The 25,116-nt window shown below is 44.3% G+C and overlaps 4 gene segments (V, D, J or C); all 4 read right to left on the bottom strand.

The window, feature by feature from the left end:
• Nucleotides 1–1,757: 1,757 nt before the first annotated feature.
• On the bottom strand, nt 1,758–2,377 carry LOC123233162. The segment is given in 2 exon segments: nt 1,758–2,071; nt 2,302–2,377. Coding segments are annotated over 2 exon segments (360 nt in total).
• A 4,495-nt stretch (nt 2,378–6,872) lies between these two features.
• LOC123233161 lies at nt 6,873–7,478 on the bottom strand. The segment is given in 2 exon segments: nt 6,873–7,186; nt 7,403–7,478. Coding segments are annotated over 2 exon segments (360 nt in total).
• Nucleotides 7,479–14,277: 6,799 nt separating this feature from the next.
• Nucleotides 14,278–14,868, bottom strand: LOC123233160. The segment is given in 2 exon segments: nt 14,278–14,591; nt 14,819–14,868. Coding segments are annotated over 2 exon segments (360 nt in total).
• A 5,250-nt stretch (nt 14,869–20,118) lies between these two features.
• Nucleotides 20,119–20,733, bottom strand: LOC123233159. The segment is given in 2 exon segments: nt 20,119–20,432; nt 20,664–20,733. Coding segments are annotated over 2 exon segments (360 nt in total).
• Between the last annotated feature and the right edge of the window lie 4,383 nt (nt 20,734–25,116).

Raw genomic sequence — 25,116 nt, 5'->3', positions numbered from 1 at the left:
TCCGCCTTTTCCCTGAATTCTTTAGCTGCCCTGACCAAGCCTCCTTGGGACTGCCCAACCTCAGAATGACACAAAGAACCAGAGATGGGAGGAATCTTAGAGGGCAGATAGTCATCCATCAGAGAACAAATCCTTTTGGAAATGTACCTGCTTACTTGAAAAATAAAATAGTAAAGTAGTATTACCTGGTAGGTTCCATAGTCTATATAATCCTATATTATATATTAAGTAGATCATATCTGACTAAAATGTATATACATATAATGTGTATATATAGCTATATATATATTTAGATAGATAGATAGATAGATAGATAGATAGATAGATAGATAGATAGATAAACTACANTAGATAGATAGATAGATAGATAGATAGATAGATAGATAGATAGATAGATAAACTACATTTGTTTAAATATCTCCTATAATGAGAACAACTAGATCATTTAGACCAGGGGTCAGCAACCTTTTTGGCCGTGAGAGCCATAAACGCCACATTTTTTTAAATGTAATTTAGTGAGAGCCGTACAGTGCTCTCAGTGCCGCTCCTATAACAGCCTGGAAAAAATGGACTTTATGGCTCCTGCAGAAAGAGCCATATCTGGCCCTCGAAAGAGCCAGATATGGCTCGAGAGCCATACGTTGCCGACCCCTGCGATAGTGGATGGAGCACCCGTCTGGCCTCAAGTCAGAAAACTCATCTTCCGGAGTTCCAATCTGGCCTCAGACACTTACTAACAGTTTGCCCCTGGGCAAGTCATTTAACACTGTTTGCCTCAGTTGCTCATCTGTCAAATGATCTGGAGAAGAAAATGATAAACCATTCTAGTATTTTTGCCCAGAGAATCCCACACAGGGTTACCAAGAGTGAGACACGACAGAACACGATGGAGATCTTCACTCTTTGTAAGGCTGCCGTTTCTACTTTTTAGATTCTTCTAATTATTAGAAAGTTTTTGCTTCCATCCTAAATCTGTCCCTTGGCACTTGCAGCCTTCATTCTTAGTTTTCCAGGGAAGACCAAGCAGAAAAAGTCAGTGTCTCTTCCACAGGACCATCTTTCAGATCTCTGAAGATCTCTATCCCATTTTCCCTTCTGCAACTTAATATGGCCTTAATTCTTTCTGTCATTCTTCATGTGGGCAGGAAATAAGGTTCTTCATTCTTCTGACTTTCTCCTCTGCATATGTTTGAGTTTAGCAGAACAGAGATTTTCCTCTATCTCTAGGGACAAGAAAATAATAATGGCAACTGCCATTTGGGTCTCTCTGGAGGCCCTTACAAACACTCTCCTGTGTCCTTTCTCATGGGATGCTCAGGAAGACCTCGCTAAGGATCCTCTCCTGGCCCTGCCAGGCAGTATAGACTAGAGGAAGAGCTTCAGAGGGGTCAGGCCAGCCCCTTCCCAAGAGCTCTTCCAGGATTTTCCCTTAATGAACCCTGAAGAGCTTCCTCTGAGCAGCCCCCAGGAAGGGGCAGAGAGAAGGCAGAGCAGGCAGGAAGGAAGACCAGCTTCTCTGAGGTGTGTGAGAGGAGATTCTGAGGTTGCTGGAGAGAGGCTGGAGGGAAGGTTCTCCTCCTCTCTCTTTGCCCTCCCCATTGCCTGGTCAAAGGAGGCAGCCTGGGCTCTGTGGCCCCCCAGCTGGGCTCTCAGTCCCAGCCCTCCCCTGGGCTCCCTGATGACTCTGAGTCAGATGCTGTGCAGGAAGCAGCTGCTGCCCTGAGCTGAAGGACTCAACAGCCTGGGGAGGTTTTTGTTCAGGCCTCTATCACTGTGGGAGAATCATAATGCTGCAGACAGTAGTAATGTCCGACATCTTCAGCCTCCACACTGCTGATTGTGAGAGTAAAATCTGTCCCAGACCCACTGCCACTGAAGCGGGCAGGGACCCCAGACTCCAGCTCATCAGCATCATAGATAAGAAGTTTGGGAGGTTTTCCTGGAGGCTGCTGGTACCAGGATAAGAAGCTGCTAATGTCCTCACTGGCCCTGCAGCTGATGGTGACTTTCTCTCCCAGAGCCACAGACAGGGAGGCTGGAGTCTGGGTCATCACAATGGCTGTCCTGGACTCTGGCATGGAAAGAAGAAAAGAGAAAAAGTAGATTCATGTAAAGAATCCCATTCAGGTGCGATGAATTCCCCAGTGAATTCCCTCCTCTCAGACCATCTCTTCTGTGTCTCAGTCTGACATGTCATCCCCATTGGCTGTAGAGAACTTCTCCTTCTGCCTCCTCAGATGGTTCCTAGTTCTGGAACCTCCTGGAGAACCTCCCCCCGGGTTAGCCTGTGGCTGGTCTTACCCTGAGCCCAGAGCAGCAGGAGGCAGAGGAGCTGGGATGGGGACATCCTTGTGTCCTTTGCAGAGCTGCAGGCAGAGAGCTCTGAGCCCAGAATGAGACAGATGAGGATTGAGATGCATTTATATGTCAGGACAGCCTTGTGCAGGGGCTGAGATCTCCCCATGCAAAACAGACCCAGAACCACCTCCAGCCTCTCAGCTTCATCTCCAGAGGCCAGATGAAGGCCAGACTCTCTACTGGGTTCAGCAGATTGTGTTATCTCGGGCTTCAATGGTCTCTGTGGTTCCATCTCTGCCCAGGGGAGCTGCAGGGTCACAGGAAAGGCCAGGCCAGATGGCTGGTTGTGGCTAAAACAAGGGAGGCTTCTCTGTATTCCCAGAAGAGACTGGACCTGTGAGCCTAGAGCAGAGTCAGTGAGGAGGAGGAGAGATGTTTGCACTGTAGAGGGCAGAAAAGTCATTAGAAAAGGGAAGAGACCTGACTAAGAGGTTAGTGTCAGAGGAATGAAAAGAAATTCAGGGAGAGGTGAAGGAAGAGGCTGAGAGCGGGAGGAGGAAGACACAAGCCTCTGGGAAGGCAGCCAGTGAATCCTGGGCTGACAGAAAGATGGGCCTGATGAGGGGGGGAACTGGAGGGGCTCCTGCAGGCTGATCTCTGCCTTCATGTGCCTGAGACTTCCATGCCATCGTCTGTGCTTTACTCTCCTCCCTCCCTCGTTTGATTCAGTTCATCTTCAGGCGACCTGCAGGCAATGGATGGATGGAAGATGATGGATGGAAGCAGATGCACATGTTGCCAGCAGTGATGGCTGCTTAGAGGTTTGTCATTACATGATGAGGTTCATATTGAAATTATCAGAATTTAAGGCTGTCTGACCATCTGGAAAGAATGGACAGAGCCAGGACATTACATTTGTAACCTCTAGAATCTTGAGGAATCAGAGGAAGGTTTTCAGTGTGCTGCATTGATCTTCTGTGTGAGATTTCTGGAAGGTCAAGGATGGGAATTGCACAGGATGGAGGCCTTGGTGGATTTTCATTCCTCATTTGGACTGATGAGATCACTATTCTCTGCATATCCAAACATCTGTTCCTTGATGTCCAAAAATCTTCCCTGACTCCTCCTCTCCTCTACCAAACTTGGAGGTTAAAAGACCTTTCCTCCTTGGTAAAACTAATCTATCTGCTTATATCTTCATTCCTACAATCTCTTATTACCATTATAATCAGATAAAATTTTGCAAAATTTTCTACACATATTTCTTTTTTTTTCCAAAAAAAATTTTATGTCTTCATTGCCATGGTTTTAGGTTTTTAATTACACCAAATTTGACAATCGGATTGTTTTTTTACACATAATATTTCTCATCAAATTCAGTTTTAATAATATATTTGGAGAAAATAGATATAGAATATGAAATTTCATTTTTGTCTGATTCCTGATTCAAGAAGCTGCTTCCAGGTTTTTTTTTTGAAAACCTATAAATAGATGTAAAGTTGAATGAATAGTATCAGAAAAATGCCAAATAAAATAAGACTTTCCACATATGAAGTTGAATGGAAAAATAGAATTGCCCATTAAGATGCAGATTTCTATCATGTATAGTTTGTTGTTCATTTTATTCATGTAAGAAATTTAATCTGTACCTTTCAAAAACTCTGTCGTTTGTTTCATCTTCTTTTTCACCTTCCTTCTGTTCTCTGTCTCAGTGATGCCATTTACTTGTTTTCTTTTATATTTTCTTTCTCTATTTCTATGCTTTTCACTCTTCACTCCCATTATTGGAAAAAAGGACAGAAAAGCCCTTATGACAAATCTGCATCATCGGGAAAAATAATTATCGGGTTGGCTTTACCCAGAAATGTATTCCTCGTTTTCTACTTTGAATCCAACAGTTTTCTTGGTCTATAATTGCAAGGGAAGCTTCATCATCATCCTCTGGAATTGTGCTTGGTCATTGAAATAATGAATGAGTGCTCAAGTCTTTTAAAATTTCTTCAAAATACCATTGTTAGAAAATTAATGATTCTCCTGACTTTGCTGCCATCACTCTGAATCAATTCAAACAAGTCTTCCCAAGTTGTTTTGAAACTATGCATTTCATCATATCTTAGGCCAAATCACATTGCTTTCCATTCATATATTACAGTTGGTTTAGCCTTTCCCTAGTAGAGGAGCACTGCCTTAGTGTCTGGATCATTTCTGTTTCTATAAAAGGGAAAAATGTAAAGGCTTATCCCTGGGTACAAAATATGAACTTCCAAAGTTCAGCATGAGGAAGCCATGATGAGACAGACGTTTGAAAAAGACTTAATTAATGGACCAAATCTCATTATGTGACATCAGTTTAATGTGGCATCTTGAGCTGGCCATCTTTCTGAGCTCGCTCTCTCTCTCTCTCTCTCTCTCTCTCTCTCTCTCTCTCTCTCTCTCTCTCTCTCAGTTCTCATCTGGAATCTTGTGTTCAGTTGTGAGCTTCCTACTTGAAAAAGAACATTGAGAAAGAGGAGCATGTCTAGAGGAGAGTCACTGTGTTGGTGTAGTCCATGCTTTTTGTGGCTAATTTGAAGCAACTGTGAATACTTAGTCTTTGGGGAAAAGAAGACTCAGGGAGAACCTGACAGCTCTATTCAAGTATTTCAAGGACTGGCAAATGGAAGAAGATGACCAGGATATATTGTATGGCCTGTGGACAAAAAGTGTCAAGAGATTCAGGGAGAAGGACTTGGAATCTACCTACCCTGGTCTCCTGGCTCTGGCCTAAGGAGACTATTCATGTCTTTTTAGGAATGGGTGAGCCTGCTGCTAACCTTCATAAATTGCCCTGAGAAGAATTTGTAGTGATATTAAATTGCAAAAGGAAGTAACATTTTCTTCCTTTTAAGGTGGATATAGTACTTCCTAGTTTTCAATCTAGGTATGAATTATTTAGGAGCTGCCTAATGAGCTAAGACAACTGACTTAGCACTGACAATCTCTGGAATTAAGTGAGAGAATCAGCCTAGCCTCAAGGTTCTGAAGAATATCCTGACAGTTTCTCAGAGGTGTGATGAAGCCTCATCCAAAAGCTAAGCCAGATTTGGAAGTGTCTCATGTAGTAGCACATACCTTGGACAAACTAATGGGCCCAAAACTAATGACCAAGTGAGTCTTGGTCACCATGGAGGAAGCAGTTGTTCCCCTGACCCCAACAGGGATGAAGGATCCCAGAGAGCTTTTTTTCAGTCTGTCCTCAGCTAAAGGTCTGATCCTGATAATATGAAGCATCCTCAGCTTTCACACAATCAATTGTGATTGTGAAATCTGTTCCAGATGGACAGGTGTGACCCCCAAGAGAGGGCTCTGAATGATACCAAGCTGTGTAATAGGCAAGAACCCTGTGGATCTCTCTCCGGTTTTTTATTCAGTTGAAATGGGGTGTTCAGGAAAGACTATCGTCTCTTGTGTGAGGGCTTGCTTTAAGCCCTTTTCAGGGCTGCTTTTGTCCTTGGTCTACTTATACTATAATTCTGGCCAGTGGCTCCAAGAAGCTGTGGCATGTCCAGCAGCTACAGCCTTGTAAAAGGGTCTTGTCTGAAGGGCTAAACTAGAATGAGGGCAATGGACAGGGCTCAAACGTGATGGTCATTTTAGTGGTTCCAAATGGCAGGAGGAATTGCATGGGAGGCCATATTGTCAAGGGAAAGAAGAACAAAACTGAGAAGAAAATAGATTTAAATAAAGAAGCCTGTCCAGTGGTGTGTACCGTGACTGACTCTGAGATAGCCTTCCCATTAACTAGAGGAACCAGCCCCTCCACCAACCCATCTTAGATTCCAAACCCACTTATAGCACAGATCACTTTAATCCTAAAGTAGCAGAGAAAATTCCTCATTGCTTGTCTCCTATTTCTCAGAGGCCACTCAGGACAAACTGCCTTAGAGTAGACAGTCTGACCTGTCTGCTATTACAGACAAACAGGAGGAATAACATCACCCCTCTTGGGAAGGAACAGATTTGCTTCTCATTTCTGCAGGTCTCCCGGTATCCCTGGGGCAGGGTTTTTAGGGCATAATAATGTCAGCTGCCATTTGGGTCTCTCTGGAGTCTGTTACAAACACTTTCATGTGTCCTTTCTCATGGGATGCTCAGGAAGACCTCGCTAAGCATCCTCTCCTGGCCCTGCCAGGCAGTACAGACTAGAGGAAGAGCTTCAGAGGGGTCAGACCAGGCCCTTTCCAGGAGCCCTTCCAGGACTTTCCCTAAATGAACCCTGAGGAGCTTCCTCTGAGCAGCCCCCAGGAAGGGGCAGAGAGAAGGCAGAGCAGGGAGGAAGGAAGGGACCAGCTTCTCTGAGGTGTGTGAGAGGAGATTCTGAGGCTGCTGGAGAGAGGCTGGAGGGAAGGTTCTCCTCTTCTCTCTTTGCCCTCCCCAATGCCTTGTCAGAGGAGACAGCCTGGGCTCTGTGACCCCTCAGATGGGCTCTCAGTCCCAGCCCTCCCCTGGGCTCCCTGATGACTCTGAGTCAGATGCTGTGCAGGAAGCAGCTGCTGCCCTGAGCTGAAGGACTCAACAGTCTGGGAGGTTTTTGTTCAGGCCTCCATCACTGTGGGAGAATCATAACCTTCCTGACAGTAGTAATGTCCAACATCTTCAGCCTCCACACTGCTGATTGTGAGAGTATAATCTGTTCCAGACCCACTGCTACTGAAGCGGCCAGAGACACCAGACTCTGGCTCATCACCAGCATAGACAAGAAATTTGGGAGGTTTTCCTGGAGGCTGCTGGTACCAGGCTAAATAATAGCTAATGTGCTCACTGGCCCTGCAGCTGATGGTGACTTTCTCTCCCAAAGCCACAGACAGGGAGGCTGGAGTCTGGGTCAGCACAATGGCTGTCCTGGACTCTGGGATGGAAAGAAGAGAAAATAAGAAAAAATACTTGAGCTAAAGAAGCATATCTGTGTACAGTGAATTCCACAATGAGTTCCCCTCCATTCAGATAGCAATACTGTTACTAAGTCTGACTTATCTGTCCCATTTCTTCTTATCTCCCTCATGTGTTTCATAATTTTGGAACCTCCTGGAGAACCTCCCCCAGGTTAGCCTGTGGCTGGTCTTACCCTGAGCCCAGAGCAGCAGGAGGCAGAGGAGCTGGGATGGGGACATCCTTGTGTCCTTTGTAGAGCTGCAGGCAGAGAGCTCTGAGCCCAGAATGAGACAAACAGGGATAGAGATGCATTTATATGTCAGGACAGCCTTGTGCAGGGGCTGAGATCTCCCCATGCAAAACAGACCCATAACCACCTCCGACCTCTCAGCTTCATCTCCAGAGGCCAGATGAAGGCCAGACTCTCTACTGGGTTCAGCAGAGCGTGTTATCTCAGGCTTCAATGGTCTCTCTGGTTCCATCTCTGCCCAGGGGAGCTGCAGGGTCACAGGGAAAGGCCAGGCCAGATAGAATTCTTTGAAAAGTTCAGTTGGTCCCTGAGGCTTGAACAGAGTGGACAGACTAACTAGTGCTCTGCTTGGCTTTCGGTTTTGCTTTTGGCCTGTGCTTTGTCTCTGGAAAATTTGAACCTAGCTAATTTCTCTGGACCTCTCCCTGACCTTCTCCACATTATTTCCCTGTTTCCCTGCCTGTTTTCCTGGGGCTCTGGGAGGCAGGGTGGCTTTGGGTTTTAGTGAATAGACTTTGTGGATTTAGTTTCTCCCATAGGCAAGTAGGGCATCCTTGAATTCAAACTATCCCTTTAGTATACCCTCTACTTTAAAGCAGCCAAACCTTCCCAGACTGAGAGAAGCAGGTCCTCTCTCAGCCTAACCCATTCCTATGACCCTCCTCCATCTTAAGTTTCTCCCTAGAGGCTGTCAGAAACCCCAAACCCTTCTCTCCTTCCTTACCATCTCTGAACATTAATAAATCCATTTGTTACATAATCAAACCCTCTGGAGATTCATTGTGTTGAAGAATTAAGCAAGGTTTGGAGGGGAAGGAATTATTCTCTATTTCCTGAGGGAAACTGGAGGCATCCATCTTGGGAGGAAGTAGTTGCCCGATGCTTCCTCCTGAATCCCTTCAGTTTCACTGACAGGGAAGAGCCTTGTGATTCCTCCTTTGAGGACTTGAGAAACTGACAAGAAAGCCCTCAAGTCAGATTCAAACCACTTATGACTGGCCTATTCTTTGTGTCTGTAAAAGTACCTTTCCTGTCTGGAAGGGCCTATTGCCCCCAGTATCCTCTGTCTGTAGCTTGGGTGTCTAGCCTGTGTTAGCTGCCTCTCCTGAACATCTCACCCAGTACCCATACCATCCTAATACCGCCTGGTCCATTCCTCCCTAAACTCAGCCATCCCTTTCATTCCTCTCCTATTACCTCAATCACCTTTTACCCCTCTGTTACTCAGCAAGGCAAGGAGAGCACCCCCAACTTTAGTGTACCCCCTTTTATCCATAACAAGACCTATTTCCGTGTTATTAATATTTGCATTAGAGAAATCGTTTAGAGCCTCATCCCCAATCATGACCCCCATTGACCCATGTGATCAAGCAGTTATTTTTCTTCTGTGTTTCTATTCCCACAGTTCTTTCTCTGTATAGCTTCTTTCTCATAAGCTTCTTTGTGGATAGCTTCTTTCTCATAAGACCCTCAGAATTGCTCTGGATCCTTGCATTGCTGCTAGTACAGAAGTCCATTACATTCGATTTCACCACAATGTATCAGTCTCTGTGTACAATGTTCTCCTGGTTCTGCTCCTTTCACTCTGCATCAATTCCTGGAGGTCATTCCAGTTTGCATGGAATTCCTCCAGTTCATTATTCCTTTGAGCACAATAGTATTCCATCACTAACAGATGCCGCAATTTGTTCAGCCATTCCTCAATTGAAGGGCAAAAATTTCCATTTTTTTAACCACCACAAAAAGCACAGCTATAAATATTTTTGCAAAACTCTTTTTCCTTATTATCTCTTTGAGGTATAAACCCAACAATGGTATGGATGGATCAAAAGACAGACAGTCTTTTAAAGCCCTTTGGGCATAATTCCAAATTGTCATCCAGAATGGTTGGATCAATTCACAACTCCACCAGCAATGCATTATTGTCCCAAATTTGCCACATCCCCTCCAACATTCATTACTCTCCCCTCTTGTCATTTTAGCCAATCTGCTAAGTGGTACCTCAGAGTTGTTTTGATTTGCATTTCTCTAATTGTAAGAGACTTAGAACACTTTTTCTTGTGTTATTGATAATTTTGATTTCTTTATCTGAAAATTGTCTATTCATGACCCTTGCCCATTTATCAATTGGGGAATGGCTTGATTTTTTTTTGACAATTGATAGCTTCTTATAAATCTGGGTAATTAGACCTTTGTTAGAGGTTTTTGTTATAAAGATTTTTTCCCAAAGTGTTGCTTCCCTTCTAATTTTGATTGCATTGGTTTTGTTTATATAAAACCTTTTTAATTTAGTGTAATTGAAATAATTTATTTTACATTTTGTAATGTTTTTAACTCTTGCTTGGTCTTAAAATCTTTTCTTTCCCATAGATCTGACAGGTAAACTATTCTATGTTCACCCAATTTACTTATAGTTTCCTTCTTTATATTCAAGTTATTCACCCATTCTGAATTTATCTTGCTGTAGGGTATGAAGTATTGATCTAAACCTAATCTTTCCCATACTGCTTTCCAATTTTTCAAGCAGTTTTTGTCAAATAGTGGATTTTTGTCCCCAAAACTAGACTCTTTGCAGTTTATCATACTCTTGCTGAGGTTATTTTCCCCAATACTATATACTTTTAATCTTCTGTGACCCTCATTTAGTTCAATTCAACTACAGGGAGTCCCATGGCAATGAAAAGATACATCATGGATGTAAGCAGATTCTCATATTACTTTTAATGGTTTGTTGGTGAAAGGTTTGTAGAATCCATGATGAGGGACACATATGATGAGCAAAGGAGATGGGATGAACAGGAAGGCAAGGAAAAATCCTGAATGGAAATGCAGGTATTTTTCTGTCTAAATCTTCAGAAATATAAACAATCAGGAGAAGATTTGCATAGTGTCGTGTTACATGTTCTGTCTCTGTGTAGGATTTCTGGAAAATTATGGATGTGGCCTGCAATGGAAGGGAAAGCTTATAGGGTTTTTATATTGCATTGGGTCTGGTGATAACATTAACTTTTTCTACGTTGAACTTGTCCTATTATCTCCTAGATTTCTCTAGGTCTCCCAATGTAGTCCCTTGCTCCTCCTGCCATCTCCTTGTCTTTGAAGAAGACACTTTTCTCTTGGCCAAAGATGACTGCCCATTGACACCTTCACTCCCATAATCTCTCATCACCTCCATGGCATCTCTTTAATATATCTTCAATCTTTCCTCATGGCCCCTTGGACTCTTCTGTAACTCAGCTGATACTGGACTTTTTACTATCTCTCACTCTGACGCCCCCCTATATCTAATTATATCTAATCTTGTGCCAAGCCATATTTTAGCTTTGAAACCTCTCCTGCATCTGCCTCCTTCCTCCTCTGATGCTGCCATTACCTCACAACAATCCTGGGCAAGTCCTTACTATTATTATCTTTCTTTGACAGATGAAACCAAGTCTCAGAAAGATTAAATGATTTGCCCAGGGCCACACAGCTAGAGAATGAATGTTTCAGCTTAGATTTGAAATCAGATTTTCCCAACTCCCAGCCCATTGCTCTACCTACTTAAAATCCAGGTAACTCTCAATTAAGTACAAACTCTCCACTTTAACTTGTAGTGATGTTAACCTGGAAAGCAGAGAGTCATTCCTTGCCTATTCAGTGCATATAATAATAGTCATGCATCCTAGTTAATAAGATAATTGCACAGGACAAAAGGCCGTGTCATTTTAGACCTTGGTGGGTGTCCATTAGGAAATTATCACCATTCTAGGAACTGAGCTCTGCAGGTTCTATGTAAGGACACATCTCCTGGCACTTTAGAGAAGATTACAGAGGATCCTGGTTTCTAACCTGGAACCAAAGAATTGAATTAGACAGCTCAGAGTCCCCTCTACCTTTTTCAGTGAAAACAATGACCTGAGAGCCATGAGTTTTTACAGTGGCTCATCTCCATCTAGTAAGCTCAAAAGGAAAGAAAAAAGAAACAGGCTTTGTTCAGGGCATAAGCTCTGGGGGAGGACTGGCAGGGATCTTTTTTGTGAGCTTCTAAACTGCTGATTTTGATGCTGAGATCTGTCCATGGTCCACTTCCACCAGCCCAGGACAGGCCACAGAGGCAAAGCAGAGAACTTTAACAGACATGAAGACCCTCCATCCTTGAGAGATTTGACCCCATTGTAGAGAGTCCGAGCAGTATCAGCAGTGTGGAGAGGGGAAAGAAATAGACTGGCTCAAGTGCAATAGCAAATGCAAGCCAGGCTGAATCCAAGACAATCCAGAGAGAGATTTAGGCTGATCCTGAGGGCTTCTGCTGGGGTTTCCATCACAAGAGATGGACTTGGTCCTAAGTTAGGGGGCTACGGCAGCTAAAAACTCAGCCTGTACTGCAGAGGTCAGTTAGCAGCAGGTCAGCAGGTTTTTCTTTATTGTGGTACTTGATTTGTTGTTGTAGTTTGGATATGAATCTGTAAAATTTCTGAGGGCTGCCTATATTCAGACTAACTTGGTGATTATCTCAGAGGGAAGGTCCTGGCAGTTTAAGAGAATTTCCCAGCATTTTGGAAATGTGTGTGGAGGGAAACGTTCAGGGAAATAGTTACAGAGTAAGTTGGACTGAACTGAGTCTTGAAGGAATCCAAAGAATGGAGAGTAGCACTGCCAGCATTCCAGGCAGAGCAGACAGTCATTGAAAGGCACTAAAGGCAAGAGATGGAGTGTCAGATGGGAAGAACAGTGGAGAGAGTAAAATGTGAAAGGGCCAGAAAGGTAGAAAGGGGTCAGGTTGGGGGAAGGATTCTAAAACCAAAGAGAAGAGCTTAGATCCAATGGTGCTGCTCACCCAAATTGTGTCTTGAACCTGGGATAACTTTCAGGTGTGAGTATTTGGAGGCAAAGGGACTGCTCCGTGAGCTTTATAACTCCTATAGTTCTGTGTCATCATCAGTGTGGAGATTCCTCCCCGGCATATGGACAATAATCCTTGCACTCTCCTAAAGGTGAATATTACCACATCCCCCAAATCAGGTCTAAATGATCTAACAATGAGAATAATTTTACTACTAATAATTTTGTATAAATATCAATAAATTATACAAAACAATTAAATTTACTGCTGATTTTTAATGTCACATGGATCACAGTCCCCCTCCCTTCTCTCCAGCCTGGACTCAGAGAAGCAGCAGCTTACTGAGCCCATCAGGTTTGTTCATCCCTGAGCTGCAGAGATGCTTCTGATCCATCAGCTAAATGGCCGAGGAATGCAGAACCCCTGAACTCTGTGCAATGAGCTACTGCAAGGCCAGGATTCCTGGATGCTGAAGGACTGAGCTATCTGCATTCCCCTCTGCTTTGTCCTCTGCATGGACTTAGGCTCCAGCTTCTGTCAGATGCTCCTTCTGCCTCTTCCCTGTATACTTCAGTTGCCCTGACCAAGTCTCTTTGGGGCTGCCCAACCATAAAATGACACAAAAAACTGCAGAGATGGAAGGAATCTTAGATGGCAGCATGTTCCCTGTCAAAGCAAAAACCCTTTTGTAAATGTACCTGTTTATTGAAAAATAAAATAGTAAAGAAGAAGTATCTGTTATATTCTATAGTTTATATAATCATGTTATATATTAAGTATATCATATATGACTAATATACACATATACTTATATATATATATGTGTCTGCATTAATGTATATATAAATAGATAGCTACATTTGTTTAAATCTCTCTTATAATGGAGGGCAATGAGACAGTGATAGAATGCTCAGCCTCAAGTCAGAAAATTCATCTTCCTGAATGTCAAATCTGACCTCAGACACATACTAGCAGTTTTCTCCTGGTCAAGTTATTTAACACTGTTTGCCCCACTTGTTCACCTATCAAATAATCTGGAAAAGAAAATGACAAACCATTCTAGTATCTTTGCCAAGAAAATCCCACATGGGGTCACCAAGAGTGAGAGACAACTGAACATGATGGAGATCTTCAATCTTTTGTAAGGCTGCCGTTTCTACTTTTTAGATTGCTTTAATTATTAAGAAGTTTTTGTTTCCATTCTAAATCTGTCCTTAGTCACTTGCAGCCATTATTCTTAGTTTTCCAGAGGAGACCAAGCAGAACCAGCCAATTTCTCTTCCAAAGGACCATCGTTCAGATCTCTGAAGATCTCTATCCCATTTTTCCTTCTGCAACTTATATGGCCTTAATTCTTTCAGTCATTCTTCACATGGGCAGGAAATCAAGATTCTTCATCTTTCTGGCTGCCTCCAATGCATATATCTGAATTTAGCAGAACAGAGATTTTCCTATATCTCTAGGCACAGGGGAAGAATAATGTTAGTTGCCATTTGCTCTCTGGAGTTAGTTACAAACACTCTCATGTGTCCTTTCTCATGGGATGCTCAGGAAGACCTCGCTTAGGATCCTCTCCTGGCCTTGCCAGGCAGTGCAGATTATAGGAAGAGCTTGAGAGGGGTCAGGCCAGTCCCTTCCCAGGTGCCCTTCCAGGACTTTCCCTTAATGAACTCTGAGGAGCTTCCTCTGAGCAGCCCCCAGGAAGGGGCAGAGAGAAGGCAGAGCAGGGAGGAAGGAAGGGACCAGCTTCTCTGAGGTGTGTGAGAGGAGATTCTGAAGCTGCTGGAGAGAGGCTGGAGGGAAGGTTCTGCTCTTCTCTCTTTGCCCTCCCCAATGGCTTGTCAGAGGAGACAGCCTGGGCTCTGTGGCCCCCCCAGCTGGGCTCTCAGTCCCAGCCCTCCCCTGGGCTCCCTGATGACTCTGGGTCAGATGCTGTGCAGGAAGCAGCTGCTGCCCTGAGCTGAAGGACTCAACAGCCTGGGGAGGTTTTTGTTCAGGCCTCCATCACTGTGGGGATCCCATAATAGTGCTGACAGTAGTAACCTCCAACATCTTCAGCCTCCACACTGCTGATTGTGAGAGTAAAATCTGTCCCATATCCACTGCCACTGAAGCGGGCAGGGACCCCAGACTCCAGCTCATCAGCATTATAGATAAGAAGTTTGGGAGGTTTTCCTGGAGGCTGCTGGTACCAGGCTAAATTACCATAAATGCCCTGACTGGCCCTGCAGCTGATGGTGACTTTCTCTCCCAGAGCCACAGACAGGGAGGCTGGAGTCTGGGTCATCACAACGGCTGTCCTGGACTCTGGAAGGGAAAGAAGAAAAGAGAAAAATCAGATTCAGGCAAAGAACCCCATCCAGGTGCCATGAATTCCTCAGTGAGTTCCCTCCTCTCAGACCATGTTTTGTGCCTGAGTCTGACATGTCATTCCCATTGGCTGTAGAGAACTTCTCCTTCTGCCTCCTCAAATGGTTTCTAGTTCTGGAACCTCCTGGAGAACCTCCCCCGGGTTAGCCTGTGGCTGGTCTTACCCTGAGCCCAGAGCAGCAGGAGGCAGAGGAGCTGGGATGGGGACATCCTTGTGTCCTTTGTAGAGCTGCAGGCAGAGATCTCTGAGCCCAGAATGAGACAGATGGGAATAGAGATGCATTTATATGTCAGGACAGCCTTGTGCAGGGGCTGAGATCTCCCCATGCAAAACAGACCCAGAACCTCCTCTGGCCTCTCAGCTTCATCTCCACAGCCCAGATGAAGGCCAGACTCTCTACTGGGTTCAGCAGAGCGTGTTATCTCAGGCTTCAATGGTCTCTCTGGTTCTGTCTCTGCCCAGGACAGCTGCAGGGTCACAGAAAGGCCAGGCCAGATGGCTGGTTGTGGCTAAAACAAGGGAGGCTTTTCTTTCTGTCTCCCCAGAAGAGACTGGACCTGTGAGCCTAGAGCAGAGTCAGTGAGGAGGAGGAGAGATGTTTGCACTGTAGAGGACAGAAAAGTCATTAGAAAAGGGAAGAGACCTGACTAAGAGGTTAGTGTCAGAGGAATGAAAAAGAACTTCAGGGAGAGGTGAAGGAAGAGGCTGAGAGTGGGAGGAGGAAGATACAAGCCTCTGGGAAGTGTGAGATTCATATTGCAGAGGGGGATTCCAGCTGCAAGAAAGGGATTCAAGCTACAGCTCAGAATTCCAGAGGGCTCCCTGAGAACTCTGAGAGAGGGGGCACTTAAGGTAGTTAAGGGAGTTGGTTTTAGAGTAAGCAGGTTACTCTCTGCTTGCTGGGTCTGGGATCCTGGCTCTTTGGGGCTTGAGGCTTGAATCTGAACAAAGCCATTTGATTTCCTAGCTGCCAACCTGCTTTACCTTGATTTCACATTCAACTACATCACAGTTACCTCTGTTTAGTTATTTAGATATAGGAGAAGATTATTTATAGGCTTAGAGAGCAGAACAGCTATTCAAGTTACCTTTCCCCTGTGGGGGAAGGGGCTGCTTGGACATAACAGTTTGAGGGCTTCCCAGACCTTATCAATCCTTATTTGATCTTCCTTCCTTCCCTCCCCCATGTATCATTAAACATTTAATCAATTGGGAGCAGCGCCTGGTTATATTTAGGGAAATACAACTTCCTTAAGCTGAGTTCCTCCTGCTTTGTAGGCCAGCTTCAAAGACATCAAGCTTCTCCTATTCTCTCCCATTCAATCCTGTGGGGAAATAGTTTAGGGGAAGTTATCATCTTTAGGAGTTCAGCCTTTCCTTACTTACTGTCCTGACCCTGTAGTTAACAAGTCCATCCACCATTATCATACAGTAACTGATTTTCCAACTGCCTAGTGGAGGAGGGAAGTGAAGGAGCTTCTCAGCAAGATCCTGCCGCTCCCTTCAGTCAAGCCTGTGTGTGTGTCCCTTCATAGGCCAAAGGATCAGAGAGATTTGATCCTACAGAGCTCTGTCTTCTTACAGCTTCCCAAATACAACAGAAGGCAGCCAGTGAGTCCTGGGCTGACAGAAAGATGGGCCTGACTAGTGGGGGGAACTGGAGCGGCTCCTCTAGGCTGATCTCTGCCTTCATGTGCCTGCGACTTCCATGCCATCGTCTGTACTTTAGTCTCCTCCCTCCCTAATTTTATTCAGTTCATCTTCATGGGACCCACAAGCAATGGATAGATGGAAGATCATGGATGGAAGCAGATGCACATGTTGTGAGAAATGATGGCTGCTTAGAGGTTTGTCATTACATGATGAGGTTCATGTCAAACCCATCAGAATTTAAGGGTGTTTGACATTCTAGAAATAACAAGAGTCCTTAGACAGAGAGCAGGACATTACATTTGTAGCTTCTAGAAACTTGAGGAATCAGAGGAAGGTCCTCTGTATGCTGCATTGATCTTCTGTGTGGGATTTCTGGAAGGTCAAGGATGGGAACGGCACAGGATGGAGATCTTGGAGGATTTTCCTTCCTCGTTGGGACCGAGGAGGTCACCATCCTCTCTGTATCCAAACATCTGTTCCTTGATGTCTAAAGATTTCCCCTGTCTTCTCTCTACCAGCTTTTTTGGTAAAAAGACCCTCCTTGGTAAATCTAATCTGTGTGCTAATACCTTCATTCCCACAATCTCTGATTATCATTGTAATTAGGGAATTTTTTCCAAAGTTTTTTGTACATAATATTTCTCATAAAATTTGGTTTTAGTAATATATTGGGGGAAATAGGCATAGAATACGAAATTTTATTTTGACCAAGTCCCTGAGTCTTGAAGCTACTTTCTGTCATTTCGAAAACCTGGGAATGGATGTAAAGTCAAATAACTAGTACAAGGAAAATGCCAAATAAAACTGGGTTTTCCACATATACAATTGGATGAAAAAATAGGAATTGTCCATGAAGATGTAGACTTCTGTCATGATTAACTTGTTTTTTATTTGTGTAAGAAATTTAACGTGTAACTTTCAAACTCTCTAGCTTGTTTCATCATCTTTCTGTCCTTCTTTCTGTTCTCTTTCTTAGTGACACCATTTACTTTTCTTTTTGATTTTCATTCCATATTTCTATGTGTCTCTCCTCTCACTCCCACTACTGGAAAACAGGAAAGCCGTTATGACAAATTTTCCTAGTGAAGCAAATTATCAGGTTGGCTCTACCTCGAAAGCATTCCTTTTTTGTTACTTTGTATCCAACATTTTCTCCATCAAAAAGTGAAATGGAAGCTTCATCATCATCTTTTGAAATCATCTTTGTTCATTGAAATGATGAGTGAATGCTCAAGTCTTTTAAAATGATTTTTCTTTAAAATGCGATTAGAATGTCATGTTGTCTAAATTATTGTCCTGTATTTGCTGCATTCACTGAATCAGTTCATACAAGTCTTCCAAAGATTATCTGAAATTATCCATTTCATCATGCCTTAGGCCAAATCACATTCCTTCCCTTTCATATACCATAGTTGGTTTAGCCATTCCCCAGCAGAGGAGCAACTTCTCAGTGTCTGGTTCTTTTCTATTTCTATAAAGGGGTTACAAGTAAAGGCTTATACCTGGGTACAAAATATGGACTTCCAAAGTACAGCCTGAGGAATGATGAGGCAGTTGTTTGAAAAAGATGTAGGAGAATTAATGGACTCAAACTCATTATGTGTCATCAGTTTACCACAGCAGCTGCAGCTGGCCATCTTTCTCTACTCTCTCTATGTCAGATCTCCTCTGGAATATTGTGTTCAGTTGTGAGCTTCCTGCTTGAAGAAGGACCTTGAGAAACCTGAGCATGGCTATAGGAGAGTCACTATTGGTTAAATCCATGCTTTTTGTAGCTCATTTGAAACAATGGGGGATACTTAGCCTTTGGGGAAAAGAAGATTCTGGAAGAACGTGACAACTCTGTTCGAGTATTTCAAGGTTTGTCAATTGGAAGAAGGTGATTAGGATATACTCTGTGTCTTATGACAAAAAATGTCAAGAGATTCAGGGAGAAGAACTTGTGATCTACCTTCCCTGGTCCCCCTGGCTTTTGTCTAAGTTCATGCCTTTTTAGGAATCAGTGATTCTGCTGTTTAACTTCATAAATAGCCATGAGAAATATTTCTAGTGATATTAAATTGGAAAAAGATGGAATATTTTCTTCCTCATTAAGTGGATATAATATTTATCCTTCCAAGTTTCAATCTAGGTACCAGGTAAGAAGTATTTAGGAGCTGCCTAATGACCTAAGCCAAGAGACTTAGCACTGAAAACCTCTAGAATGGAGAGAATCAGCCTAGCTTTGAAACTGCATGGGATATCCTGAGGGTTCTTTGGAGTTGAGATGAAGACTCATCCAATAGCTAAGCCTGATATGGAAGTGAACCAAGAGGTGGCCAATGCCATGGACAAACATGAATTAAGTCTGACTTTGGGCCCAGAACTAATGACCAAGTGAGTCCTGGTCACCATGGAGGAAGCAGTTATTCCCCTGACCCCCAAAAAATGAAGAATCCCAAAGAGAGGTTTATCCAGAGCCTGTCTTCAGCTGAAGGTCTGATCCTGATAATATGAAGCATCCTCAGATTTCTCAGAATCAGTTGTGAGTATGAAATCTGTCCTAGACTGACTGGTGTGACCCTCAAGAGAGGGCCCTGAATGATACCAAGCTGTGTAATAGGCAAGAACCTTATTTACCTCTCTGGTTTTTTATTCAATTGCAATGAGGTGTTCAGGAAAGACTATCATCTCTGGTGTGAGGGCTTGATTTGAGCCCTTTTCAGGGCTGCTTTTTTCCTTGATGTCTGCTTGTCCCCTGACTCTGGCCAGTGGCTCCAAGAAGCTGTAGCAAGTCCAGCAGCCACAGCCTGGTAAAAGGGTCTTGTCTGATGTGCTAAACCAGGATGAGGGCAATGGACAGGGCTCAAACGTGATGGTCATTTTGGTAGTTCCAAATGGCAGGAGGGACTGCATGGGAGGCCATATTGTCAAGGGAAAGAAGAACAAAACTGAGAAGAAAATAAAATTAAATAAAGAAGCCTGTCCAGTGGTGTGTGCGGTGACTGACTCTGAGATATCCTTCCCGTTGACTAGAGGAACCAGCCCCTCCACCAACCCATCTTAGACTCCAAACCCACTTATAGAACAGATCACTTTAATCCACATTCCCTAAACTAGCAGAGAAAATTCCTCACTTCTTGTCTCCTATTTCTCAGAGGCCACTCAGGACCATCTGCCCTAGGGTAGACAGTCTGACCGGTCTGTTATTCCAGACAAACAGGAGGAATAATATCACCCCTCTTGGGAAGGAACAGATTTGCTTCTCATTTCTGTAGATCTCCCTGTATCCCTGGGGCAGGATTTTTAGGGCATAACAATGGCAGCTGCCATTTCGGTCTTTCTGGAGTCTGTTACAAACACTTTCATGTGTCCTTTCTCATGGGATGCTCAGGAAGACCTCGATAAGCATCTTCTCCTGGCCCTGCCAGGCAGTGAAGACTAAAGAAAGAGCTTCAGAGGGGTCAGGCCAGCCCCTTCCCAGGTGCCCTTCCAGGCCTTTACTTTAATGAACTCTGAGGAGCTTCCTCTGAGCAGCCCCCAGGAAGGGGCAGAGAGAAGGCAGAGCAGGGAGGAAGGGACCAGCTTCTCTGAGGTGTGTGAGAGGAGATTCTGAGGCTGCTGGAGAGAGGCTGTAGGGAAGGTTCTCCTCTTCTCTCTTTGCCCTCCCCAATGCCTTGTCAGAGGGGACAGCCTGGGCTCTGTGGCCTCCCAGCTGGGCCCTCAGTCCCAGCCCTTCCCTGGGCTCCCTGATGACTCTGAGTCAGATGCTGTGCAGGAAGCAGCTGCTGCCCTGAGCTGAAGGACTCAACAGCCTGGGGAGGATTTTATTCAGGCCTCCATCATTGTGGGGAACTCCTCATACTGCTGACAGTAATAAAGTCCAACATCTTCAGCCTCCACACTGCTGATTATGAGAGTAAAATCTGTCCCAGACCCACTGCCACTGAAGCGGGCAGGGACCCCAGATTCTAGGTCATCAGCATCATAGATAAGAAGTTTGGGAGGTTTTCCTGGAGGCTGCTGGTACCAGGCTAAATTACCATAAATGCCCTGACTGGCCCTGCAGCTGATGGTGACTTTCTCTCCCAGAGCCACAGACAGGGAGGCTGGAGTCTGGGTCATCACAGTGACTGTCCTGGACTCTGGGATGGAAAGAAGAAAAGACAAAAAGCAGATTTAGGGAAAGAACCCCATCCAGGTGCCATGAATTCCCCAGTGAGTTCCCTCCTCTCAGACCATCTCTTTTGTGCCTGAGTCTGACATGTCATCCCCATTGGCTGTAGAGAACATCTCCTTCTGCCTCCTTCAGATGGTTCCTAGTTCTGGAACCTCCTGGAGAACCTCCCCCCGGGTTAGCCTGTGGCTGGTCTTACCCTGAGCCCAGAGCAGCAGGAGGCAGAGGAGCTGGGATGGGGACATCCTTGTGTCCTTTGTAGAGCTGCAGGCAGAGAGCTCTGAACCCAGAATGAGACAGACAAGGATAGAGATGCATTTATATCTATGGATATGCTTGTGTAATGTTTCAGGGTCATCAATATGCAAATAAATACCTCCTCTATCTTCCACCCTTCACTGCCAGAGGCCACAGGAAGTCCAGAGCGTTTATTGTATTTACTGAAGAGTGAGATAAGTTCTCTTTCTAGTTCTATCTGTCACAACTGCCTGAGAGACCAGAGGGAATGTCAGGGAAGGTGGTTGATTTTGGTCATAAACAGAATATACTTCCCTTTCTTCTTAGGAGAACTAAGAATAAGCCCAAGGGAGAGACAGATTTCTGGATTATAAGCAGCAAAAGTAGATATTAGAAAGGAGAAATGACCTAAATTAGGAATTAATTTGGGAAGAATGAGAAGACATAATTCAAATGTAACTGAATAAACATACTTAGGATAGGAAAGGGAGGACATAGCCACTTTGAGAAGGCAGGAAATCAATATTTTTCCCATAGGAAAATGGACGCAGAAAGCTGGACAGACCCCATTGAGACACTTTTATGTTCCTATGATTTCCACACATGCTAAGCTTTTAATCTACCCTGACCCTCATTTGATTCAATCCAATTGCAGGGAGTCCCAGGGCAATAGAAAGATGCAAAATGGATGTAAGCAGATCCTCATATAGCCTACAATGACTTGTTGGTGAAAGGTTTGTAAAATCCCCGATGAAGGACACATATAATCAGCAAAGGAGATTAGATGAACACGAAGCCAAGGAGAGACCCTTGATGGAGAACTAGGCTTTGTTCTTTCTAAGTATTCAGAAATATAAATAATCAGGGAAAGATCTACATTGTATTGGGTTACAGATTCTGTCTCTGTGTAGGATTTCTGGAAAACTATGGATGTGAACAGCAAGGGAAGGAAAAGTTTGTAGGGATTTTATTCTGTATTGGGACTGATGAGTACATTGATTTTTTTTCTGGATTCAACTCATCCTCTTCTCTCCTAGTCTTCTCTAAGTCTCATAATTTAGTCCCTTGTTTTTCCTTCTATCTCCTTGTCTTTGAAGCAGAAGGCCCCTTCATCCTGGGCAAAGCTGACTACCCATTGACACCTTCATTCCCACAATCTCTGATCACCTCTATGGCATCTCTTTGGTGTATCTTCAATTCCTCCTTTCCTCATGACCTCTTGGACTCTTCTGTAACTCCTCTGATACTGGACTCCTACTATCTCATTCCCTCACTACCACCCATATCTAATTAGGTGCCAAGGCCAATGGATTTTAGTTCTACTGCATCTGCCTCCTTCTTTCCTCTGATGCTGCCATTATTTCACAACAATCCTGGAGGACTCCTTGGTATTATCTCCTTTTGACAGATGAGGAAATCAAGCCTTAGAAAAAATTATGTGATTTACCCAGGGTGAAAGAGCTAGAGAATGAATGTTTGAGTCTAGATTTGAAGTTAGGTCTTCTGACTCCCAGTCCAATGTTCTACCTATAGAAAAACCCTGGTTATTGTCAACTAAGTACAAACTCCACACTTTAGCTTGTAGTGATGTTAAAATGAAAAAGTAGAGTCATTCCTTGCCTGTTCAGTGCATATAATAACAATCATACTTCCTAGTTAATAAGACAATTGCTCAGGACAAAAGGTAATGTGGGTGTCCATTTATCAAATATCACCACGTCAGGAACTGAGCTCTGCAGGTTCTGTGGAAGGACACAGCTCCTGGAAGTTTAGAGAAGATTACAGAGGATCCTGGTTTCTATCCAGGAAACCAAGAACAGAATTAGACAGCTCACTGTCTCCTTTATCATTTTCAGTTGAAGCAATGGCATGAGAATCATGAGTTTTCCAGTAGTTCGTCTCCATTCATTTGGCTCAGAAGGAGAGAAGACAGAGGCAGGCTTTGTTCAGGGCATAAGCTCTAGGGGAGGACTGGCAGGGATCTTCTTTGTGAGCTTCTGAGAAGCTGATTGTGATGCTAAGATCTGTCCATGGTCCTCTGCCACCAGCTCAGAACAGGCCACAGAGGTGAAGCTGAGAATTTTAATAGATATGGAGAGCCTCCATCCTTGAGAGCTTTGACCACATTGCCTTTCCTGCAGAAGGAGCTGGACTGATATTTAGGCATTAAGTATGGATGGAGGGGCTGCACCCCCTTGTTCCTAGGAAGGAGGTAGGACAGGGGCTCTGTCTGTGCCCAAATCCTTCCCAGTCTTTCTTCAGCTGAGATTTGTAGAAAGTCTGAACAGTGTCAGCAGTGTGGAGAGAGGAAGAAATAGCCTGGAGCAAGTCCAGTGGAAAATGCAAGCCAGGCTGGATCCAAGGAAATCCAGAGAGAGATTGAGACGGATCCTGAGGGCTCTTGCTGGGGTTTCCATCACAAGAGATGGACTTGATCTTAAGTTAGGAGTTGCAACAGCTAAAACCTCATTCTGCACTACAGGGGCCAGTCAGAAGAAGACCAGCAGGTGACAGTAGAGGGCAAGCTGGATGTTGAGGACCAAAGGAGCCAGGTTTGGCCCCAGGGAAGCAAAATAGCATGAAGATGATGGAGCAGCTCAGCTCAGCATCCTGCAGGGGGAGGACCTCCTCTGGACTCTCAGATGCCAGGAGAGGCTCTCTCTGTAGCAGGGAGACAAAGTCAGTCATAAAGCCTGCTTCCTGGTTGCATGCCTCCTCAGCAGTGGGCATTGCCCCTTCCTCATATCCATCCCACATGCCTTTTTTCCCAGCTGTGGCATGAGAAGTATGGGAAGGCGGTACACCAGGTCCATTGTTTGACTTATTGTCATTTTATTTGCTCTGCCCTTTAATTAAATGACCTTTGCTTAAAATGTGTATGTGCTTGAATGGGTTTTGTAAAAGAAATAACCAAACATTAACAAGAATTTTTTCCAGTGCCTATTATGTGGTCAACATTGTTCTAACCACTGGGGATACAAAGACAGACAAAAGCTGTACCTGCCTTCAAGAAGCTCACATTCTAATGGAAGAGACTTCATGCAAACACTTGTGTGTCTAAAATATTCAGGCCCTGGTTCCGGGTTAAGAGGGCGGCAGAGTAAGAAGCAGCTCTTAACCTCTCCTGACCTAAACACACAAGACTCCTCAAGGGGACATAAAAACAAGTCCAGACGAACAGAGGAACCCCACAACAGGGCACAGCATGGAAGGTACGTGGAATCGAGGCATTTCCATGCTATAAAGGGGTGAAACAGCTCTCACTAAATCGCGGGCTAAGCAACCACCCCACCCCCACCCCCTCCACACACAACACCTATAGCGCCGAAGCCAGCTAAAAAGAAATAGAGCAAGTTTGGGGCACCCATCGAGTCATTGGCAGCTCCAGGGCCTGTTCCTGAGAGCAGCAAGATTTAGGACCCCAAAAAGCTAACGAACGCACACAAAATTTGAGCATGGGAGCAGGGCGCTGAGATCAGATGCAGGGCACAGAGCACGGGCTCAGGGCGCAGAGCGCGGGCTCAGAGCGCAGGCATGGGCGGAGGCGTGGGTGGAGGCAGACACAGCCACAAGCTAAAGCTCTGAAACCCTGAGTGGGGAACCAGTGCAGATGGGTATACAACTGTGGAAGCAGCGCCCTGAGACTTGTAAAGAAACCTCCGGCAGAGGATCAAGAAAGGGGGTCCACCAGGGGGCTTGACCGCGGACAGACCCTGAGCGCGAGGATAAACCTGAGAAGCTGATGGGCTAATGATGGCTACCCAGTCTCAGGAAGTTCAGAAGAGAAAGATTAACAACAAGAAAAAGAAGTCTTTAACACTCAACTTTTACACAGAAAAAATCCAGACAACCGAGCAAACAGAGGAGGAGAACAAACAAGCATCCGGACCCTCCTCAAATAAGGAAAACTCCTCACAAGCTATGGAAGAGTTCAAAACTGAGATTTTGAGGAAAATGGAAGAGATCTGGCAAGAAAATAACTGTTTAAAAGGTAGAATCTTGCAATTGGAAAGTGAGGCTCAGAAACCAAATGAACTGATAAGCAAATTGAACACCAGAAATGACCAGATTGAAAAGGAATACCAGAAGATTATGGCTGAAAACCAGAAGATTATGGCCGAAAACCAGAAGATTATAGCCGAAAACCAGAAGATTACAACCCAAAACCAGAAGATTACAGCCGAAAATCAAAAGATCATAGCTGAAAACCGAAAGATTTTAGCCGAAAATCAATCCCAAAGGCTAGAATTGAGCAAGTAGAAGCTAATGATCTCTCAAGACAACAAGAACAAATAAAACAAAGTCAAAAGACTGAAAAAATAGAAGGAAACATGAAATATCTCAATGAGAGAGTGACAGACCAAGAAAACCGGTCTAGAAGAGACAATTTGAGAATAATTGGTCTTCCAGAAAAA

Source organism: Gracilinanus agilis, chromosome 2 (genome assembly GCF_016433145.1).
Source record: "Gracilinanus agilis isolate LMUSP501 chromosome 2, AgileGrace, whole genome shotgun sequence".
Classification (NCBI taxonomy): domain Eukaryota; kingdom Metazoa; phylum Chordata; class Mammalia; order Didelphimorphia; family Didelphidae; genus Gracilinanus; species Gracilinanus agilis.
This window is presented reverse-complemented; position numbering and strand designations above follow the sequence as displayed.